This window comes from Pelophylax lessonae, assembly GCF_965119305.1.
Source record: "Pelophylax lessonae genome assembly, chromosome: 1".
Lineage (NCBI taxonomy): Eukaryota > Metazoa > Chordata > Amphibia > Anura > Ranidae > Pelophylax > Pelophylax lessonae.
The window spans coordinates 380,417,157-380,438,805 of record NC_138768.1 but is presented as its reverse complement, the minus strand read 5'-3'; the positions used below and the strand labels follow the sequence as shown (position 1 = coordinate 380,438,805).

At 43.4% G+C, this 21,649-nt stretch overlaps 2 protein-coding genes across 2 annotated transcripts in view; one reads left to right on the top strand and one right to left on the bottom strand.

The window, feature by feature from the left end:
* Positions 1 to 11,670, bottom strand: part of LOC309566301 (programmed cell death 1 ligand 2-like) — a 93,154-nt gene extending 81,484 nt beyond the window's left edge. Inside the window, exon 1 of the mRNA XM_082271405.1 lies at positions 11,572 to 11,670. Coding sequence (XP_082127531.1) covers positions 11,572 to 11,636 — 65 coding nt within the window. The 5' untranslated portion in view covers positions 11,637 to 11,670. The remainder of the gene's footprint in view (positions 1 to 11,571) is intronic.
* PLGRKT (plasminogen receptor with a C-terminal lysine) overlaps positions 1 to 21,649 on the top strand; it is a 473,875-nt gene that overhangs the window by 222,084 nt on the left and 230,142 nt on the right. The gene's annotated exons all lie outside the window — the stretch shown is intronic.

Here is a 21,649-nt window from a genome sequence, read left to right as displayed (position 1 = left end):
CCATACAGTAGTGGGTTTTCATAAGAAAATTGTTGTTTTAAGAACATTCCTCTAATTTTTTGATCCTTAGTGGGGTCAAATTCATGTTCAAGTTTTTTTCTATACTTCTTATTTTAAAAGACCACTAATAATGTGGTGTTTGCTTGCTCAGAGCTATTTCTTAGTATGCATGAAACCACTTGGCTAAGATGGTGTGAGGTTGATTGTTCATGATTAGCTGGCCTACAGGAAAATAACCAGCAATTTGCTATTGCATTAAAATGTAGTCTGCAATTTTCTGGTTAGTTACAGTAAATGTAAATTATTTCCTTAATAAATGTAATTACTTCTTTAACAAATGCCCATAATGGTTAAGAAGATGCAAAACTAAATTTAAATCTAGCCAAAGCTTACATTTTTAGTTTTGGATAATGGATAGGAAAATTAGAAGTGCTGTGAGGTTTTTATTTGTGGTCTGTGTTTAACTGGAGAAATCCCCCTCACTTCCTGTACTAGAAAACACTAAAAATGTGAGGGAAACTTTCCCAAAGGGAGTAAACACAGCAACAAAAGCCCCATACAACCCAAGTGAACCTTGCTCAATCACTCACACACTGGGGAAGAGTTCTCTCTCAGGCTTTTATTGCTGTCCATGTGTTCATTGGAGAAAAATTACCTTGACAACAGCAAGGTAGGGAAACTCTCCCCATTAGGGACAATAAAAACCAGACAAAAATTCTAGCATTTCCCAATCTTCAGTCTATCAAAAACAAATTGGTTTGAGTTGCACTTTCAGTTATCAGTTACAAGCTAAAGTTAATGTAGGATTTCAGGTTAAACCCTAACTAGTCTTAACCACTTCCATAACCGGCCTATTCTGCCACTCCTGTCCTACATATAAAAATCATCTTTTTTTTTGCTAGAAAATTACTCAGAACCCTCAAACATAATATTTATATATATATATATATATATATATATATATACACACATATATATATACCGGTATATATATATATTTTTTTTTAGCAGAGATCCTAGGGAATAAAATGGCGGTCATTGCAACTTTTTATGTCACATGGAATTTGCACAGCAACTTTTCAAAAGCGTTTGTTTTTTGGGAAAAAAAACTGTATCATGAATAAAAAAAAAAAAAAAACACTAAAGTTAGCCCAATTTTTTTTATATAATGTGAAAGATGATGTAATTTAATGGTAAATAGATACCAAACATGTCACACTTTAAAATTGCACACACTTAGAATGGTGCCAAACTTCGTTACTTAAAAATCTCCTTAGGCGACGCGTTAAAGATTTTTACAGATTACTAGTTTACAGTTACAGAGGAGGTCTAGAGCTAGAATTGTTGCTCTCGCTCTAACGTTTGCGGTGATACCTTACATGTTTGGTTTGAATGCCATTTAAATATGTGGGCGCGAGGTAGGTATGCGTTCACTTCTGTGTGCAAACACGCAGGGATGGAGGCGCTTTACATTTTTTTTTGTTTATTTTATTTTTATTTTTTTATTTTTACTCTTCACCTTTACATTTTTTTTTTTTATCACTTTTATTTTTATTACAACTGATGTAAACTTCAGTTGTAATAGGAATAGGGAATGACAGGTCCTCTTTATGGAGAAATTTATAAGACCCCACATCTCTCCTCTGGGCAGGAAAGACTGAGAAAAAAAAACAATCTCGGCCTTTACAGCTGAGTGCACGGCAGTGTTTACAACTACCAGGTCAATTGTGACGTCGAAAAATCGTCCCCGAGTCTCTGAAGATCATAGAGACTGTCGGGGACTTCCACTGCTGAACAGCCGCTATAATAATACTAGTAGTTTAAAACCCGCTCTAGGTGAATGCAATACCAAATAAATTAAATAGTCCACAAATGCTTGAAATTCATAATAAAAGTCCAAGACTAAAAAAGTTCAAAGATTATGTGCAAAAATAGTGCAAATAAATTAAATAGTGCACAAATGCTGGAAATTCATAATAAAAGTCCAAGACTAAAAAAGTCCAAAAATAATGTGCAAAATAGTGCCAAAAAGAACAATCTAGTGCAATATTTAGGTAAAGTGCTAATAGTACTGAAAAGTCCAAAATATAGTGCAATGTATTGAAAGAGTGCTGGTGCTTCTGCAACCAAAGTGCTGAAGTGCTCCAAAGTTATAGCTGGTGCCAAGTGCCTCAATCCCCTTCTGGGACCCTACCCACCAGAACTGGTAGGCCCTTTTGAGGCCAAAGAAAGCTTGTCTCCAAAAAGGAACTCCTCCAAGCTGGCTCCCTATTATGACCCTTTAACCACTTTACCGCTGCTTACTAGAGCTCTACTGCGGCAAAGTGGCTCGATAACGTCTGGCGACGTAGACCTACGTAGCTGAACCTGCGATCTGTCCCTGTGTCACTCAGTCACCTCCCCCCACACATGTCAATAAGCACTAGGCATATATTAACCCCTCCCTCTCCAATAAAAATTAACCCCTTCCCTGCCAGTGTCATTTTTACAGTAACAGTGCATATTTATAGCACTGATTACTTTAGTAATGTCACTGGTACCCCCAAAAGTGTAAAAAATGTCAGTCAAGGGTCCGATCTGTCCGCCGCAATGTCGCAGTCCCGCAAAAAAAATCGCAGATCGCCGCCATTACTCGTTAAAAAAAAAAACATCAAAAACGACAGAAATCTTTCCGTTAGTTAGTAAACGCAATAACTTTTGCGCAAACCAATCAAAATACGCAGAAAACAAATTGGCCTAAAATGATAAAAAATTTAGATTTTTACATTTTTTTGAGGGGGAATTTCATATAAAAAAATGTGAAAAATATTGTTATTTTTTCAAAATTGTCGCTCTTTTTTTGTTTATAGAGCAAAAAGTAAAAATCGCACAGGTGATCAAATACCACCAAAAGAAAGCTCTGTTTGTGGGGAAAAAAAGGAAATAAATTTCGTTTGGGTATGGCGTTGCATGACCGCGCAATTGTCAGTTAAATTCGCACAGTGCCGAATTGCAAAAAGTGTCCCAGACGTAAGACAGCAAAATCCTCTGGTGGTAAAGTGGTTAAGAATGGTTGGTCAAAGTGAACGAGACAGTAGATCCTCTCAATGGTGTCAATTGCAGCCCTCTGTGGTAACGGCCTCTTAAAATATATTGGCCCTGGGCAGCTCCAAAAAATAAAAGATCCACATAGTGAAGCCCGTTTTTTAATAGTATTTATTCCCGCATTAAAACCTACTTACAATGTGAGGAAAAATCTATGCGCATATAAGAGGAACAATACCGCTTGCAGTGAAGGTGAGTTCCAGGAACGCCGCAGTCGCGTGCGTTCCACAGAAACCAGGAAGTGACGTCAGACTCTGCCACACTGGAAGTACGTAGATGCGTTTCGCCCTCCCACTTGGGCGTTATCAAAGACTCCACTTCGGTCACGTGATCTCCCCTATGTCTTTTGGGAGGGAAGTGGATACCTGTTTTTAAGAGGTACCTGTCTCCACCTCCTGGATGTTCGGCCCCCCTCCTCCTGCCACCACCATCGGGCCATTCAGAAAGCGCAGCACGCATTTGGGAACCGGCTTCACTGCCGTTTCCCCTTAGTCGGGATGGCAGCGGCAGCACTGGAGAGCCAATTGAAAAATCTGCTGGGGTGCCGAAATTGTGAGATCAATGGACAGGTAAGTTTCCTAATATTAAAAGTCAGCAGCTACAGTATTTGTAGCTGCTGACTTTTCATTTTTTGGTGGGGGTGGGGGTTGGGGGAGCTGGAGCTCCTCATTAAAGCTTAGTACACAAGTTAAAGGAGTTGTAAAGTCAGAAGGTTTTTTATCTTAATGCATTCAATGCATTAAGATAAAAAGCCTTCTGGGTGCATCAGCCCCCCCCAGCACCCCCTAATACTTACCTGATCCCCATCTCTATCCACCGAAGTACACAAGTCCCTCGGCCCCAGCACCACTGGCTCCCACGGCTGTCAATCATAGTCAGTCAGCCAATCAGGAGAGAGAGGACAGGGCTGAACGGCAGCTCCTGGTCTTGGCTCAGTTGCACCCATAGCAAGCTGCTTGCTGTGGTGGCACTGGACAGGATGAAGGGGCTAGAAGCAGCGAAGAGGGACCCGAAAAGAGGAAGATTTGGACTATTCTGTGCAAAACCACTGCACAGAGGAGAGAAGTATGTTATTAAAAAACAAAACAAAAAAAAAAATGAGACTTTACAATCATTTTACATTTCTTTTTCTTTCAACCCAGCGGTCTGAACAAAAAAAAGTGAGAGGTCAAAATACTAAGTATGCAAAGCTAGTGCAATGATCTCTCCCGTTGTGCTGTGATCAGTGCTCACAGCCAATGGCTGCCAGCGCCGACCAGCTGTTGGTTGAATGCCGTTTTCCAGCATGTCCCTTTGACAAAAGCTGGTCGCTGAACTGGCTTCTTTCGGACAGGCATCTGAATGTTGGCCGGTTCCTGCTGAACAGACTGATATTTGGATCATGTGTAGCCAGCATAAGGGCTAAACTATTTAGGTATAACATAAAGAAAATACCATCCTGTTTATTTTAAAATGAAAGATATCCAGAGATCTGTTTATCTGGGCAGAGGAATCAATTGCTTATTTTATAATGCATGGCATTTATTATTCATTCATAGATCCATTCTTTTCTTCTAATGTTGAGCAATAAACTATATGTGAAAGTAAATTCTCAGCAAGCAACGTCAGCTGCTTCTGAGAAACCCAGCAATAACTCACTAGTGCCAGTAAGCATAGCATAATGTTAGTGTTAATGAGCGTGGTTTCCAAACACCTCCTTCAGTATTCCTTGGTTATTAACCACTTACTGACTAGGCCTTTTCTGGAACTTTTTGTTTACAAATTTAAATCAGTATTTTTTGCTAAAAAATAACTTAGAACCCCCAAAAATTATATATATATATATATATATATATATATATATATATATATATATATAAATATATACACAGTATATATATATATATATATTTCCAGAGAATAAAATGGCAATCATTCCAATATTTCATGTCACACTGTATCTTCAAAAGCAGCGGTCTTCAAAACGCACATTTTTGTGAAAAAATACACATATTTAATTTAAAAAAAAAATTAAAAAAACACTAAAGTTTTTCCAATGTTGTTTCATGTGAAAGATGATGTTACGCTGAGTAAATAGATACCTAACATTTCATGCCTGAAAATTGCGCTCAATGGTGGAATGGCGACAAACTGTGGTACAGTTTACGTATGCGGGCACGACTTACGTTAGCGTCCGCTCCTGCATGCTAGCACAGAGGGATGGGGTGCTTCAAATTTTTTTATTTTTCTTACTTTTTATTTTTACACTGTCCCTTTATTTTTATTTTTTTTTATCACTTTTATTCCTATTGAAAGGAATGTACACATCCCTTGTAATAGAAATAAGCATGACAGGTCCTCTTTATTGAGAGATCTGAGGTCAAAAAGGCCCCAGATCTCTCACTTACCTTTAAAAGCAAAAAAAAAAAAAAAGACTTTTTGACTTTAACTGCTTGCCGACTGCCCACCCAATATATATGGCTGGCTCAGCTGCGCGAATCACCGTACCTGTACAGCGATCCGCGGGAGCGATCCTGGGGGCACACGTGTGCCCCCCCATTAGCCATGAGGGAATGTGATTCACGGGGCTGGCAGCCGCAATTGCCACCAGGGACCCACAATCACTCCCCATGCAGAGAGAACAGTTGTAAACACAGCAGACCATTGTTCTCTCAGGAATCAGTACAGAGCGCCTGTGATCTTCCTATTTAGGATCACAGGTCTCTGTGTTGATTCCACAAGCCCATCCCCCTCACAGTTAGAAAACAGCCCCTAGGAATACACTTAACCCTTTGATCGCCCTTGAGTTAACCCCTTCCCAGTGTCATTGGTACAGTAACAGTGCATATTTTTGGCACTGATTACTGTAGTGATGTCACTGGTCCCCCCAAAAATGTCAAAAACGTCAGTTAGGGGTCTGATCTGTCCGCCGCAATGTCACAGTCCCGCTAAAAATCACTGATCGCCACCATTACTAGTAAAAAAAAAAATAAATAAAAATTATATAAATCTTTCCCTTAGTTTGTAGACGCGATAACTTTTGAGCAAACCAACCAAATAAACTTATTGGGATTTTTTTTTTACCAAAAATATGTAGCAGAACACAAATTGGACTAAAATGATGAAAAAATTTAAATAAAACAAACAACATTTCGCAAATAAGTACTTTTTCTTCTTCACTGATGTGCGCTGATGAGGCTGCACTGATAGGCACTGATAGGATGTGCTGATGGGCACTGGTATACAGGGCTGCTGTAAGAAATGATGGGGCCCCCGTACAGCCTACCTGATGGGGCCCCCTTCAACCCCATCCCTGGCCCTGCCTCAAAACAAAATGCAGGTTTGTCACCGTTTACATATATATGCGGGACCAACGCTAGTGTTTGCAATGACACATAAGCAAGGGGTAATGGGGGCTTTAAAAAGGTTTCACATTTTATTTTATTTTATTATTTAGGGTATTACATTTTTTTTTCTTACACTGTATCTTTACATTTTTCAAAATCTTTTATTGCTATCAGAAGGGATAAATAACATCTCTTGTGATAGCATGGGCCATGACAGGTCCTCTTTATGGAGAGATCTGGGGTCTCTTATACCCCATATCTCTCCTCTGGCCTCTAAAGCATCTGATCAAACCAGAGTGATCGGATGCTTGTTCAAACCGGTAATGGCTTGGTTACATAAAACAGAAACAAGAAATGATGAAATCCACATCACCTGTAAAAGTAATCCAGTGACTTCTTAGCCACTAGGATTACTTATAAATTGGAAACCAAAAAGAGAGCTAGCCCTGGTGTGCCATAATCCCAAAAAATCTGAAAGAAAGGAGGGAATGGTATAGCAATAGCTAGACCATAAAAAAGCTTTAAAGGCACATGAATGGATAGGATTACCTATACTTTGTGCAAAGTTGCTGGGGCTAAAAAATATCATAGTCATTGCTGTAGGGATGACCAAGATATCACCCTTGCAATCCAGGGACATGCTGGTATTCTGTCAGAATACTGCTACCTATAAGATTGTGCTACTGGAAGTGACGTTCGTACGAGAACAACTTTGCATGCGTTCCAAAATGGCCGCTATGCGTTCCAATGGGTTTCCTAATGTGACAGAACACGAAGCATCTTCTTACACCCACGCAAGTCCTGAATTGTACATTTATTTTAGCAGTAAACTCTCCTTATAGCATTAAATTAAAACAACTAGGCTTTACACTTCTCTCCTTACAAAGTCTCCATCTTTGTTTACAGTGTAAAGATAAGTAGATGTTCTCTTGGAAGGAGAGATTCCCATTTTACTGTGCAGTAAATAATGCTTGAAGGCTTAATGACCTAGAGCTGATATTTCCTGTACACATGCAGCATTACATTTCCAAGATCATATTTGCAAGCTGTGCTAGATACAATTTCTCAGTCTATTATCTGTCAGTTAGCAATGTCATAGTTCTTATCAGTAAGTAAGCACTTCCTCTTTAAATATTTCTAAAGTTTCCTTCCAATGGAATTATTCACAAGAGAGTTATTTACTTAATCATAACAATTTGTATATTCATGTTCTAACAATGAAGCTTTTTATGTACAGCTATATAAGAAACATTTCAACATGGGTCCTGCAAATCATCACATGTAGAGCTACAAAGTATTTCCTATAAACTATGATTCATTTAGTTTCATTTTTCCAAGGAAAAACTATTTTGCAGGTTTTAGGAAACAGAAAACTTTGCATGAGCTACAGATTTCCAGAACAGGAAAATAACAGGAAATCTTGTTTAGGTAATCTTTAAGGGCTCATTTGCATTTGTTCATTGCCCTAATGCAGTGATGAGAATCCTTGGCACCCCACATGTTTTGGAACTATATTTCCCATGATGCTCAACTACACTGCAGTGTGTATGAGCATCATGGAAAATGTAGTTCCAAAGCATCTGGCGCGCCAAGGTCAGCCATCACTGCCTTAATGCATGTGTGTTATGTCAAAAGTTAACATGATGTGAATTAAAGTAGCTGTATTCAATGGGCTTCTGATACACCAAAATGTCCTACAAATCGACATGTCAAAATCTGTGCGACAATGTACGGCAACACTCTACAGTGTATTTCTAAGTGTTGCAACTCCGTGGGGTGCTATTCAAACTGAATGGCACCACAATGTGTCAATGCGTCAATCCTAATAACAAGTCTGTAGTCAAGGTTTATTCAACCTTGACCAGCTGCTACATGATGATTCACAGTGCTATCCAACTATTATAGCTCACTTACAGCTCACACATATCATAACTCACTTATAGCTCTCAATAAGTGTTATATAGTGTGACTGTAACTTTCCCTTTCACTGCTGAGTATTCTGCCACTAATAATGAATGCAGCTCTCCTCCGCTGTCTGCATTGAACACTCCGGTAGCTCTCCCCTCACTACTGTTCCTCTACATTATTTTTTTTGCCTGTTCACATTGCACTTTGTTCTAATACTGCCTGCTGCATTCAGTACTACGCACCCTGTAATCCCTTGTGCTTTCTACAGTACTATCCTTTGCTATGGTATTTTGTCTCTGAACACCATCACCCCTGTCCCCTGTCTGCTACAGTGGAGACCAGTTCAAAATGAACTTAACATGTCATAAATATGCTAGAGTCTTGCATGTGTTAAAGCACCACTCCTATGGCTACCGCCCACACTTCATCAGAAGTGTGCTATTGCAAACATCTGCACCCACACTTCACACCCAGAAGAATACGTCCTGCTATTTTTCCTCCATGATCAGCAGCCCCTATTCCTCCTGTCTTCATGATTGGTTCTTTATCTGCCTCCTCTCTCTTCACTCCCCAGTCCATGATCTGTTTCTGCATGCCTCCTTTCGCTTCACTATGCAGTCCATGTTCCATTCTATCTCTGCCTCCTCTCTCTTCACTCTTCAGTCTTCAGTCTACTCTTCAGTCATTGACCAGTTCCTGATCTGCTGCCTCTCTCTTCACTACCTAGTCCATGATGACCAGTTCCTGCTCTGATTCCTCTTTCTTCACTGTACTGTTCATGACCAGTTCCTGCTCTGATTCTTCTCTCTTCACTATCCAGTCCATGACCAGTATCTGCTCTGATTCCTCTCTCTTCACTACCTAGTCCATGACCAGTATCTGCTCTGATTCCTCTCTCTTCACTACCTAGTCCATGACCAGTATCTGCTCTGATTCCTCTCTCTTCACTACCTAGTCCATGACCAGTTCCTGCTCTGATTCCTCTTTCTTCACTGTACTGTTCATGACCAATTCCTGCTCTGATTCCTCTCTCTTTACTATCCAGTCCATGACCAGTATCTGCTCTGATTCCTCTCTCTTTACTATCCAGTCCATGACCAGTATCTGCTCTGATTCCTCTCTCTTCACTATCCAGTCAATGATACGTCCTATCTCTGCCTCCTTCAGTTCCATAACTTCCGCCTCTCTCTTCAATTTTCAGTCCATCACCAGTTCCTGCTCTGATTCCTCTCTTTTCACTCCCCGGTTTATGACCAGTTCCTTCTCTGCCTCTCCTCTCTCTTTATTCTCTAGTCCTTGACCAGTTCTTTCTCTGCCTGCTCTTTCTCATCGGTTTTCAGTCCATGACCAGGTTATCCTCAACATCCTCTCTTTTTTTTTTTTACTCCCCAGTTCTTAACCAGTTCCATCTCTGCATCCTCTCCCTATAAAACATAATACCTTTTTTCCCAAACTTCCTATGATGCTTAGCTTTTTTTTAATCTAGCGTCATCTTTTCTATATGTCTATGATCATGTACTTCTTCTGTGTCTTCTCTTGTTTCTGTCAAGGTCTTACCTTGCCCTCCTGTTGGCAGCCATCTTGAACATGGGCAGACTGCTGCCTCTTATAGACTCTGATTGCATCATCACTTGCCTGCTGCCTGGGCGTCGCACAGTGATGATGCTGCACACCTGACTATGTCTATCACCTGATGGGTTACAGTCCTTGCCCTTGTGTTTGTGCTCCAAGGTGCATCTCTGCTAGCAGTCTTCTGTTCTCCGTGTTTCTCCGTATGACCTGGCTTGGCTGACGACTCTCCTGGCTTTCGACCCTGCATCGGCAGACGACCCCACATTGGCAGATGACCCTGGCATTGGCAGACTATCCAATGGACTCAACCCAGGCTTGGATGACTACCCGCTTCTGGACTTGACCCCGGCTTGTTCCTCCTCCCTCTTCCTCACTCTTGCTATGCATTTATTGTTGTTTGCTCCAATAAACTGCTTTATTTTACTTGCATCCCCGTCTGGTCTGGTTTCCTGGCACCCTTTTTTTGCACTGTCCATGACCCTATTTTTGCCTTCTCACTCTCTCTCTCTCTTTCTCTCTCTCTCTTTCTCTCTCTCTCTTTCTCTCTCTCTCTTTCTCTCTCTCTTTCTCTCTCTTTTTCTCTCTCTTCCTCTCTCTCTCTCTCTCTCTCTCACCTTCTCTCTCTCTCTCTATCTCTCTCTCCATGGTACTCATTTTTTTACTCCTCTCTCTTTCGTCACTGCTCAGTTACTCTTCTGCCATCTCAGCCTCTTACCTCCATAGCTCTTGTTCATGTTCAGCTGCCTTTTTTTTTTCTTTCTGCCCTTGTTTCGCACTGCCCATGACCATATTTTTGCCTTCTCTCTCTCCCTTGCTCTCTCTCTTTCTCTCTCTCTCTCTCCATGGTACTCATGTTTTGATTCCTCTCTCTTTCTTCACTGCTCAGTTACTTTTCTGCCATCTCAGCCCTTTACCTCCATAGCTCTTGTTCATGTTTTGATGCCTTTTTTCCCCTTTAGTTCTGCCCTTGTTGTCCCTAATCAGCTCTCCATGATCAGTTTGATGAGATGATGCTGCTTACCAAAAATATGTATTCATTCAAAATATTGTCTTACCCAAATTATATGTTTTCAGCTAAGATATTATCTGTTTATGTATACAACTGAGTAAAATCAATAAAGGCAAAAATCATGCTGCTTAAATTAACCTATTCATATTCAGGCACACATTTTCTGGTGTACAGTTATGTTTAGTTATATTAGCACTGGATATGCTATTATATATTCACTTAAAATGGCAATTTCTTTTTACACAACTGACAGTCATATAGTCCAACAGATATAAATGGAACACTATATAGTTATAATGTCATACTCCTGTTTGACAGACTGTACAGTACTTAAATGTGTACCATGTAGCATTATATCCTTACTGTTTTACTAATTAAACACCTGTGGAAAGAGAGTGTTTTTGCATAGTAATGTTTTGGAGCTTGTATGGGACTTTCATGCAGATGAAATTTCCATCATATATATCAAGCCTAATGTTTTAAAACATACAAATGGCTAGGATCAGCAACAACTCAATTCACAGCTAAGATCATTCACTGCATCAGGCAGTGATTTAATAAATGTTAAACGATTAGGATACATAACGTTTTAAGTTGGAGTCTACACAACTTATTTCAGATCAATGTGAATATGCATTTATGAATAAAGATAAAAATGAATGTGTTATTTACCTGTTATTTCTGATCACTCTCTTTCCCTCTTCTAGATTAGCTGCAGTGATTCCTGTAGGCAGCATCTGTTGTAAAGCTTTCACTTTCACATTACAATAAGCAGTGACAGTCTATGTTGTAAGCAAATGTGAAAAAGAATACATGTACTGAATATATCAATATAAATCAAGCACTTGTTTCCCTGCAGGAACTTACATCTACTGAGTAGTAGGGAACAAAATAAAAATGTTGATTCTACTGTAGCCCTTATTTGATGGGGTATGAGAAATGATCCACCCCAAACAGGATATTGTGCTAAACCTGTGAGTAAATAAGGGAACTAAAACTTTTTACTAAGTAGAAGAGTGGGTATGATAATAAAATTGGCAGTGCCTTCAATCAAGATAGGGTCCCTGTGAACAGAGGGGATGCCTTTCCTGAGAAATTAACCAGTAATCTAATCAAAGCAATTGGGAGAAGAAGATCCAATACAGGCAACATATAATATTAACCATAAGTAAATAAATGGACACCAGTATTGAAATAATACAAGCTCTATATAAGAAGAGATTAATAATAGTACATATATCCATTGTACAAACATGTAATATCAGCAAAGTGCCTAAAAAGAGTCCTAATGGAATTCTGAACATATACCATATGTAGGGTTGAGCGGACACCTAGATGTCCGTGTTCGACGGGTTCGGCCGAACTTTAAAAAAAAGTCCGGGTCCGTGTCCCGGACTTTTACCGAACTTTTCCCGGACACCGAACCCCATTGAAGTCAATGGGGACCCGAACTTTAAGGCACTAAAATGGCTCTAAAACACCAAAGGAAAGGGCTAGAGTGCTGCAAATGGCAGCAAAACGTAATTAAGAGCATGGCAAGTGCTCTGCAAACAAATGTGGATAGGGAAATAACTTAAAACAACAAAAAAAAACAGAAAAATAAAACAATGTTCTTCTTCATCTCTGAAGGACGAGGCCCATATGGAGTAGGAGGGAGGTTGAGGTGGTGGTGGATGTGGCGGTGACATAGGCGTGCGCACAGGGTGTGCTGGGTGTGCCTGGGCACACCCTAATCACCTAGGGCACATAGCATTGCCAGTGAGGAGATGGGAAAGATCTCCCTGGGACCTGCTCTGCTCTATTTCTCCTTGCCTACAGGTACATGGCCCCGATACATTACTCTCCCTGCTGGCAAACACATGCATGTGTATTTCAACTTTGGGGTGCACACCTTAATGCAATAGGCTGCGCACACCTATGGGCGGTGTAGGTGGAAGCGGCGGTGGAGGAGGACCAGGGCCGGATTAACAGCATCATGGGCTTGGTGCTGAGGATTTTGAAGGGCCTTAAGGGCCGTGCCTTGCCATGCACCCAGAGGAGGAAGGGTGCAGCCATGCATGCCTAATTCAACATGGGATGCTGTCTCTGAAGCCCATAAACACATCCATGCATCGCCAACTGTCCCTCCTTGTCCGGCCTTCACGCTGTGTGGGGAGGTTCTGAGGGTGCTGCCTGGGGAAGCGAGCATAGAAGCCAGACTTCTGTGTTTACAAGTGACAGAAGAGCGGTAACAGTGAATATGGCCAACCCGGGGCCTATATAAAAGGTAGGGGCCTGGAGCTGCAGCTCCAATAGCCCCTACATTAATCTGGCCCTGAGGAGGAGGACGAGGTAGCCAACACTGCTTCTTTTCAAAAATTTTAAATGAGGGTACACCCCAAAAGAGTGAGAAAGAGCAAAAATGGAACAATGGGTGGGTAAGGTCGGTATCCATTGCTATTCTGCATAAGGTACGGAAAAGTCCCGTGGGATCCATGCCTGGTTCATTTTAATGAACGTGAGCTTGTCCACATTGTCTCTGGACAGGCGGCTGCGCTTGTCTGTTATAACGCCCCCAGCCGTGCTAAATACCCGTTCAGATAATACACTGGCTGCAGGGCACGCCAGCACCTCCAAGGCGTAAAGGGCAAGCTCAGGCCATGTGCCCAATTTGGAGACCCAGAAGTTGAAGGGGGCAGACCCGTCATTCACTACATGTAGGCGTGTGCACACATACTGCTCCACCATGTTGGTAAAATGCTGCCTCCTGCTAAGACGTTCCATCTGAGCTGCTGGTGCTGCTGTTTGTTGTGGCGTGCTGACAAAGCTTTTCCACATTTCGGCCATGCTAACCCTGCCTTCTGAGGTGCTGGCGGTGCCCTGGTTGCGTTGGCGACCTCCTCCTCCTCCTCCTCTGCCTTGTGCTTCCACTGTGGCCCCGCTGTCAGATGGGAATGCCAGCAGCATGGCGTCTACCAGCGTGCGCTTGTACTCGCGCATCTTGCGATCGCGCTCCAGTGAGTGAATTAAGGACGGTACGTTGTCCTTGTAACGGGGATCCAGCAGCGTGGCCACCCAGTAATCAGCACAAGTTAGAATGTGGGCAACTCGGCGGTCGTTGTGGAGACACTGCAGCATGTAATCGCTCATGTGTGCCAGGCTGCCCAGAGGCAACGAAAGGCTGTCCTCTGTGGGAGGTGTATCGTCCGTGTCCTCTGTATCCCCCCAGCCACGCACCAGTGATGGCCATGAGCTGGCCTGGGTGCCACCCTGCTGTGAACATGGTTCCATCTCCTCCTCCAGCTCCTCCTCCTCCTCATCCTCCTCATCCTCCAGAACTGTGCCCCTGCTGGACAATTGCGTCCCTGACGTTTGCGTGTGCAGGAACCCACCCTCGGAGCCCCTTGCGAATGACTGCCCTGAAAGCCTTGGAAATGTTACCTCTTCATCCTCCTCCTCCTCCTCATCCTGTGCCACATCCTCTTCCATCATCGCCCGAATTGTTTTTTCAAGGAGGCATAGAAGTGGGATAGTTAAGCTGAGAACGGCGTCATTGCCACTGGCCATGTTGGTGGAGTACTCAAAACAGCGCAACAAGGCACACAGGTCTCGCATGGAGGCCCAGTTATTGGTGGTGAAGTGGTGCTGTTCCGCAGAGCGACTCACGCGTGCGTGCTGCAGCTGAAACTCCACTATGGCCTGCTGCTGCTCGCACAGTCTTTCCAGCATGTGCAAGGTGGAGTTCCACCTTGTGGGCACGTCACATATGAGGCGGTGAGCGGGAAGGCCGAAGTTACGCTGCAGCGCTGCCAGGCGAGCAGCAGCAGGGTGAGAACGCCGAAAGTGCGCACAAACGGCCCGCACTTTCTGCAGCAGCTCTGACATATCGGGGTAGTTTTTAAGGAACCTCTGCACCACCAAATTCAGCACATGCGCCAGGCAAGGGATGTGCGTCAAACCGGCTAGGCCCAGAGCTGCTATGAGATTTCGCCCGTTATCGCACACCACCAGGCCGGGCTTGAGGCTCGCTGGCAGCAACCACTCATTTGTCTGCTGTTCCATGCTCCTCCACAACTCCTGCGCGGTGTGTGGTTTGTCCCCCAAACAGGCAAGTTGTAAAACTGCCTGCTGTCGTTTACCCCTGGCCGTGCTGAAGTTGGTGGTGAAGGTGTTACGCTGTCCGGATGAGGAGGCGGTAGAGGATGAGGAAGCGGAGTAGGAGGAGTTAGGAACAGGAGGCAAACTGAAGCGCCCTGCAATCCTCGGTGGTGGAAGGACATGCGCCAAATTGCTATCCGCCTCAGGCCCATCCGCCACTGCATTTACCCAGTGTGCCGTTAGGGAGATATAACGCCCCTGACCGTGCTTACTGGTCCACGTATCCGTAGTTAGGTGGACCTTGGCACAGATGGCGTTGCGCAGTGCACACCTGATATTTTCCCCCACTTGGTTGTGCAGGGAAGGGATGGCTTGCCTGGAAAAGTAGTGGCGGCTGGGCACGACGTACTGTGGGACAGCCACCGACATAAGGTTTTTAAAACTGTGCGTCTCCACCAGACGGAATGACAGCATTTCAAAGGCCAATAATTTTGAAATGCTGGCATTCAGGGCCAGGGATCGCGGGTGGGTAGGGGGGTACTTCCTCTTCCTCTCAAGTGTTTGGGAGATGGAAAGCTGAACGCTTCCACGGGACATTGTGGAGATGGTTGTTGGTGACCCAGGTGGTGGTGTTGCTGACAGATCGTCTGTTTGCGGGGTGGCAGGTGCCGGTATCACTACAGATGTGGCTGGAGCGGCCGAGACTGCAGCAGAAGAGGAAGCAGGATGAGCCAGAGACGTTTCTTGGTTTTGAAGGTGTGTACTCCACTGCAGCTCGTGCTTTGCACTTAGATGCCTGATCATGCAGGTTGTGCTCAGGTTGAGAAGGTTTATGCCTCGCTTCAAGCTCTGATTGCACAGGGTGCAAACCACTCGTGTCCTGTCATCAGCACATTTTCTAAAGAACTTCCACGCTAGAGAACTCCTTTGAGCTGACTTTGGTGCGCTCGTTCCCTTGCTGCGTTGGGCAGTAGCGGGCGTAGTGTCTAGGGCACGGCCGCTCCGCTTCTGCACCCTGCTCCCTCTTCTGCTGTGCTGGTGGCTCTGTGCGACCACCGCCTCTTCCTCCAAACTACTCAGGTCACCTGCATGACGTTCATTCCATGTGGGGTCGAGGACCTCATCGTCCTCCACATCATCTTCCACCCAGTCTTCACCCCTGCCCTCCTTGTCGGTCTCCACAATGCTGAACGCCGCAGCAGTTGGCACCTGCGTTTCGTCATCATCGGAGACGTGCTGCGATGATCCTTGCATGTACTCATCTTGAGAAATAAGTGGTTGGGCATCGCTGCACTCAATCTCTTCCACTTCTGGGGCAGGGCTAGGTGGATGGCCCTGGGAAACCCTGCTGACAGAGTCCTCAAAAAGAATAAGAGACTGCTGTATGGCTTGGGGCTCAGACTGCTGGCCTGATTTGCAAGGGGGTGAGGTGAAAGACGGTTGGACATTGGCTGCAGGTGCCAACTCTGACCTTTCTGCAGTAGACTGGGTGGGAGACAATGTGAAGGAACTGGAGGCACTGTCAGCAGCTAACCAATCTACTATTGCCTCAACTTGTTCTTGCCTCATCACTTCTAGGGGCGTTTCATGCCCTACCAAATACTGATGCAGGTTCTGTCGCCTACTCACACTTGAGGAAGGTGTTTCACTTGTGCGTGTAGCTGGCACAGATCGACCACGTCCTCTCCTTGCAACAGGAGCTCTACCAGCAGCACCACGACCCAGGCCACGGCCCTTATTTGACGGTCTCCTCATATTTCTGTAATTTAAGATCTTGCCCTAGAAAGGTTTTTATTGAATAGCGGAATAGGAAATATGATCCAAAAAAGTGTATGTATCTCGCACGTACAAAACCACACTAGGCCCCAATTACTATTGTTTCTACCCCTAAAAGGATGGATGAGGAGTAGGAGGAGTATGGAACAGACAGCACCCTCAAATCTTCAGAAGTATGAGATGAACCCCAAAAACTTGGAAAGGTGGATCTCACACGTACCGACACAGACTATCCCGCAATTCAATTGATCCTCAAAGGTTTTTATTGAATAGCGGAATAGGAAATATGATCAAAAAAAGTGTATGTATCTCGCACGTACACAACCACACTAGGCCCCAATTACTATTGTTTGTACCCCTAAAAGGATGGATGAGGAGTAGGAGGAGGAGTATGGAACAGGCAGCACCCTCAAATCTTCAGAAGTATGAGATGAACCCCAAAAACTTGGAAAGGTGGATCTCACACGTACCGACACAGACTATCCCGCAATTCAATTGATCCTCAAAGGTTTTTATTGAATAGCGGAATAGGAAATATGATCAAAAAAAGTGTATGTATCTCGCACGTACACAACCACACTAGGCCCCAATTACTATTGTTTGTACCCCTAAAAGGATGGTTGAGCAGTAGGAGCAGGAGTATGGAACAGGCAGCACCCTCAAATCTTCAGAAGTATGAGATGAACCCCAACAACTTGGAAAGGTGGATCTCACACGTACCGACACAGACTATCTCGCAATTGAATTGATCCCCAAAGGTTTTAATTGAATAGCGGAATAGAAAATATGATCAAAAAGAAAGTGTATGTATCTCGCACGTACACCACCACACTAGGCCCCAACTACTATTGTTTGTACCCCTAAAAGGATGGTTGAGCAGTAGGAGGAGGAGTATGGAACAGGCAGCACCCTCAAATCTTCAGAAGTATGAGATGAACCCCAACAACTTGGAAAGGTGGATCTCTCTCACACGTACCAACACAGACTATCCCCCAATTTAACTGATCCCCAAAGGTTTTTGATTAAATAGCGGAATAGAAAATATGATCCAAAAAAAGTGTATGTATATCACACGTACACAACCACACTGGGCCCCAATTACTATTGTTTGTACCCCTAAAAGGCTAGATGAGGAGTAGGGGGAGTATGGAACAGGCAGCACCCTCAAACCTTCAGAAGTATGAGATGAACCCCAACAACTTGGAAAGGTGGATCTCTCTCACACGTACCAACACAGACTATCCCCCAATTTAACTGATCCCCAAAGGTTTTTGATTAAATAGCGGAATAGAAAATATGATCCAAAAAAAGTGTATGTATATCACACGTACACAACCACACTAGGCCCCAATTACTATTGTTTGTACCCCTAAAAGGCTAGATGAGGAGTAGGGGGGGTATGGAACAGGCAGCACCCTCAAACCTTCAGAAGTATGAGATGAACCCCAACAACTTGGAAAGGTGGATCTCTCTCACACGTACCAACACAGACTATCCCCCAATTTAACTGATCCCCAAAGGTTTTTGATTAAATAGCGGAATAGAAAATATGATCCAAAAAAAGTGTATGTATATCACACGTACACAACCACACTAGGCCCCAATTACTATTGTTTGTACCCCTAAAAGGCTAGATGAGGAGTAGGGGGGGTATGGAACAGGCAGCACCCTCAAATCTTCAGAAGTATGAGATGAACCCCAAAAACTTGGAAAGGTGGATCTCTCTCACACGTACCAACACAGACTATCCCCCAATTTAACTGATCCCCAAAGGTTTTTGATTAAATAGCGGAATAGAAAATATGATCCAAAAAAAGTGTATGTATATCACACGTACACAACCACACTAGGCCCCAATTACTATTGTTTGTACCCCTAAAAGGCTAGATGAGGAGTAGGGGGGGTATGGAACAGGCAGCACCCTCAAACCTTCAGAAGTATGAGATGAACCCCAACAACTTGGAAAGGTGGATCTCTCTCACACGTACCAACACAGACTATCCCCCAATTTAACTGATCCCCAAAGGTTTTTGATTAAATAGCGGAATAGAAAATATGATCCAAAAAAAGTGTATGTATATCACACGTACACAACCACACTAGGCCCCAATTACTATTGTTTGTACCCCTAAAAGGCTAGATGAGGAGTAGGGGGGGTATGGAACAGGCAGCACCCTCAAACCTTCAGAAGTATGAGATGAACCCCAACAACTTGGAAAGGTGGATCTCTCTCACACGTACCAACACAGACTATCCCCCAATTTAACTGATCCCCAAAGGTTTTTGATTAAATAGCGGAATAGAAAATATGATCCAAAAAAAGTGTATGTATATCACACGTACACAACCACACTAGGCCCCAATTACTATTGTTTGTACCCCTAAAAGGCTAGGAGTAGGGGGAGTATGGAACAGGCAGCACCCTCAAACCTTCAGAAGTATGAGATGAACCCCAACAACTTGGAAAGGTGGATCTCTCTCACACGTACCAACACAGACTATCCCCCAATTTAACTGATCCCCAAAGGTTTTTGATTAAATAGCGGAATAGAAAATATGATCCAAAAAAAGTGTATGTATATCACACGTACACAACCACACTGGGCCCCAATTACTATTGTTTGTACCCCTAAAAGGCTAGATGAGGAGTAGGGGGAGTATGGAACAGGCAGCACCCTCAAACCTTCAGAAGTATGAGATGAACCCCAACAACTTGGAAAGGTGGATCTCTCTCACACGTACCAACACAGACTATCCCCCAATTTAACTGATCCCCAAAGGTTTTTGATTAAATAGCGGAATAGAAAATATGATCCAAAAAAAGTGTATGTATATCACACGTACACAACCACACTAGGCCCCAATTACTATTGTTTGTACCCCTAAAAGGCTAGATGAGGAGTAGGGGGGGTATGGAACAGGCAGCACCCTCAAACCTTCAGAAGTATGAGATGAACCCCAACAACTTGGAAAGGTGGATCTCTCTCACACGTACCAACACAGACTATCCCCCAATTTAACTGATCCCCAAAGGTTTTTGATTAAATAGCGGAATAGAAAATATGATCCAAAAAAAGTGTATGTATATCACACGTACACAACCACACTAGGCCCCAATTACTATTGTTTGTACCCCTAAAAGGCTAGATGAGGAGTAGGGGGGGTATGGAACAGGCAGCACCCTCAAACCTTCAGAAGTATGAGATGAACCCCAACAACTTGGAAAGGTGGATCTCTCTCACACGTACCAACACAGACTATCCCCCAATTTAACTGATCCCCAAAGGTTTTTGATTAAATAGCGGAATAGAAAATATGATCCAAAAAAAGTGTATGTATATCACACGTACACAACCACACTAGGCCCCAATTACTATTGTTTGTACCCCTAAAAGGCTAGGAGTAGGGGGAGTATGGAACAGGCAGCACCCTCAAACCTTCAGAAGTATGAGATGAACCCCAACAACTTGGAAAGGTGGATCTCTCTCACACGTACCAACACAGACTATCCCCCAATTTAACTGATCCCCAAAGGTTTTTGATTAAATAGCGGAATAGAAAATATGATCCAAAAAAAGTGTATGTATATCACACGTACACAACCACACTAGGCCCCAATTACTATTGTTTGTTCCCCTAAAAGGCTAGATGAGGAGTAGGGGGGGTATGGAACAGGCAGCACCCTCAAACCTTCAGAAGTATGAGATGAACCCCAACAACTTGGAAAGGTGGATCTCTCTCACACGTACCAACACAGACTATCCCCCAATTTAACTGATCCCCAAAGGTTTTTGATTAAATAGCGGAATAGAAAATATGATCCAAAAAAAGTGTATGTATATCACACGTACACAACCACACTAGGCCCCAATTACTATTGTTTGTACCCCTAAAAGGCTAGGAGTAGGGGGAGTATGGAACAGGCAGCACCCTCAAACCTTCAGAAGTATGAGATGAACCCCAACAACTTGGAAAGGTGGATCTCTCTCACACGTACCAACACAGACTATCCCCCAATTTAACTGATCCCCAAAGGTTTTTGATTAAATAGCGGAATAGAAAATATGATCCAAAAAAAGTGTATGTATATCACACGTACACAACCACACTAGGCCCCAATTACTATTGTTTGTACCCCTAAAAGGCTAGATGAGGAGTAGGGGGGGTATGGAACAGGCAGCACCCTCAAACCTTCAGAAGTATGAGATGAACCCCAACAACTTGGAAAGGTGGATCTCTCTCACACGTACCAACACAGACTATCCCCCAATTTAACTGATCCCCAAAGGTTTTTGATTAAATAGCGGAATAGAAAATATGATCCAAAAAAAGTGTATGTATATCACACGTACACAACCACACTAGGCCCCAATTACTATTGTTTGTACCCCTAAAAGGCTAGATGAGGAGTAGGGGGGGTATGGAACAGGCAGCACCCTCAAATCTTCAGAAGTATGAGATGAACCCCAAAAACTTGGAAAGGTGGATCTCTCTCACACGTACCAACACAGACTATCCCCCAATTTAACTGATCCCCAAAGGTTTTTGATTAAATAGCGGAATAGAAAATATGATCCAAAAAAAGTGTATGTATATCACACGTACACAACCACACTAGGCCCCAATTACTATTGTTTGTACCCCTAAAAGGCTAGATGAGGAGTAGGGGGGGTATGGAACAGGCAGCACCCTCAAACCTTCAGAAGTATGAGATGAACCCCAACAACTTGGAAAGGTGGATCTCTCTCACACGTACCAACACAGACTATCCCCCAATTTAACTGATCCCCAAAGGTTTTTGATTAAATAGCGGAATAGAAAATATGATCCAAAAAAAGTGTATGTATATCACACGTACACAACCACACTAGGCCCCAATTACTATTGTTTGTACCCC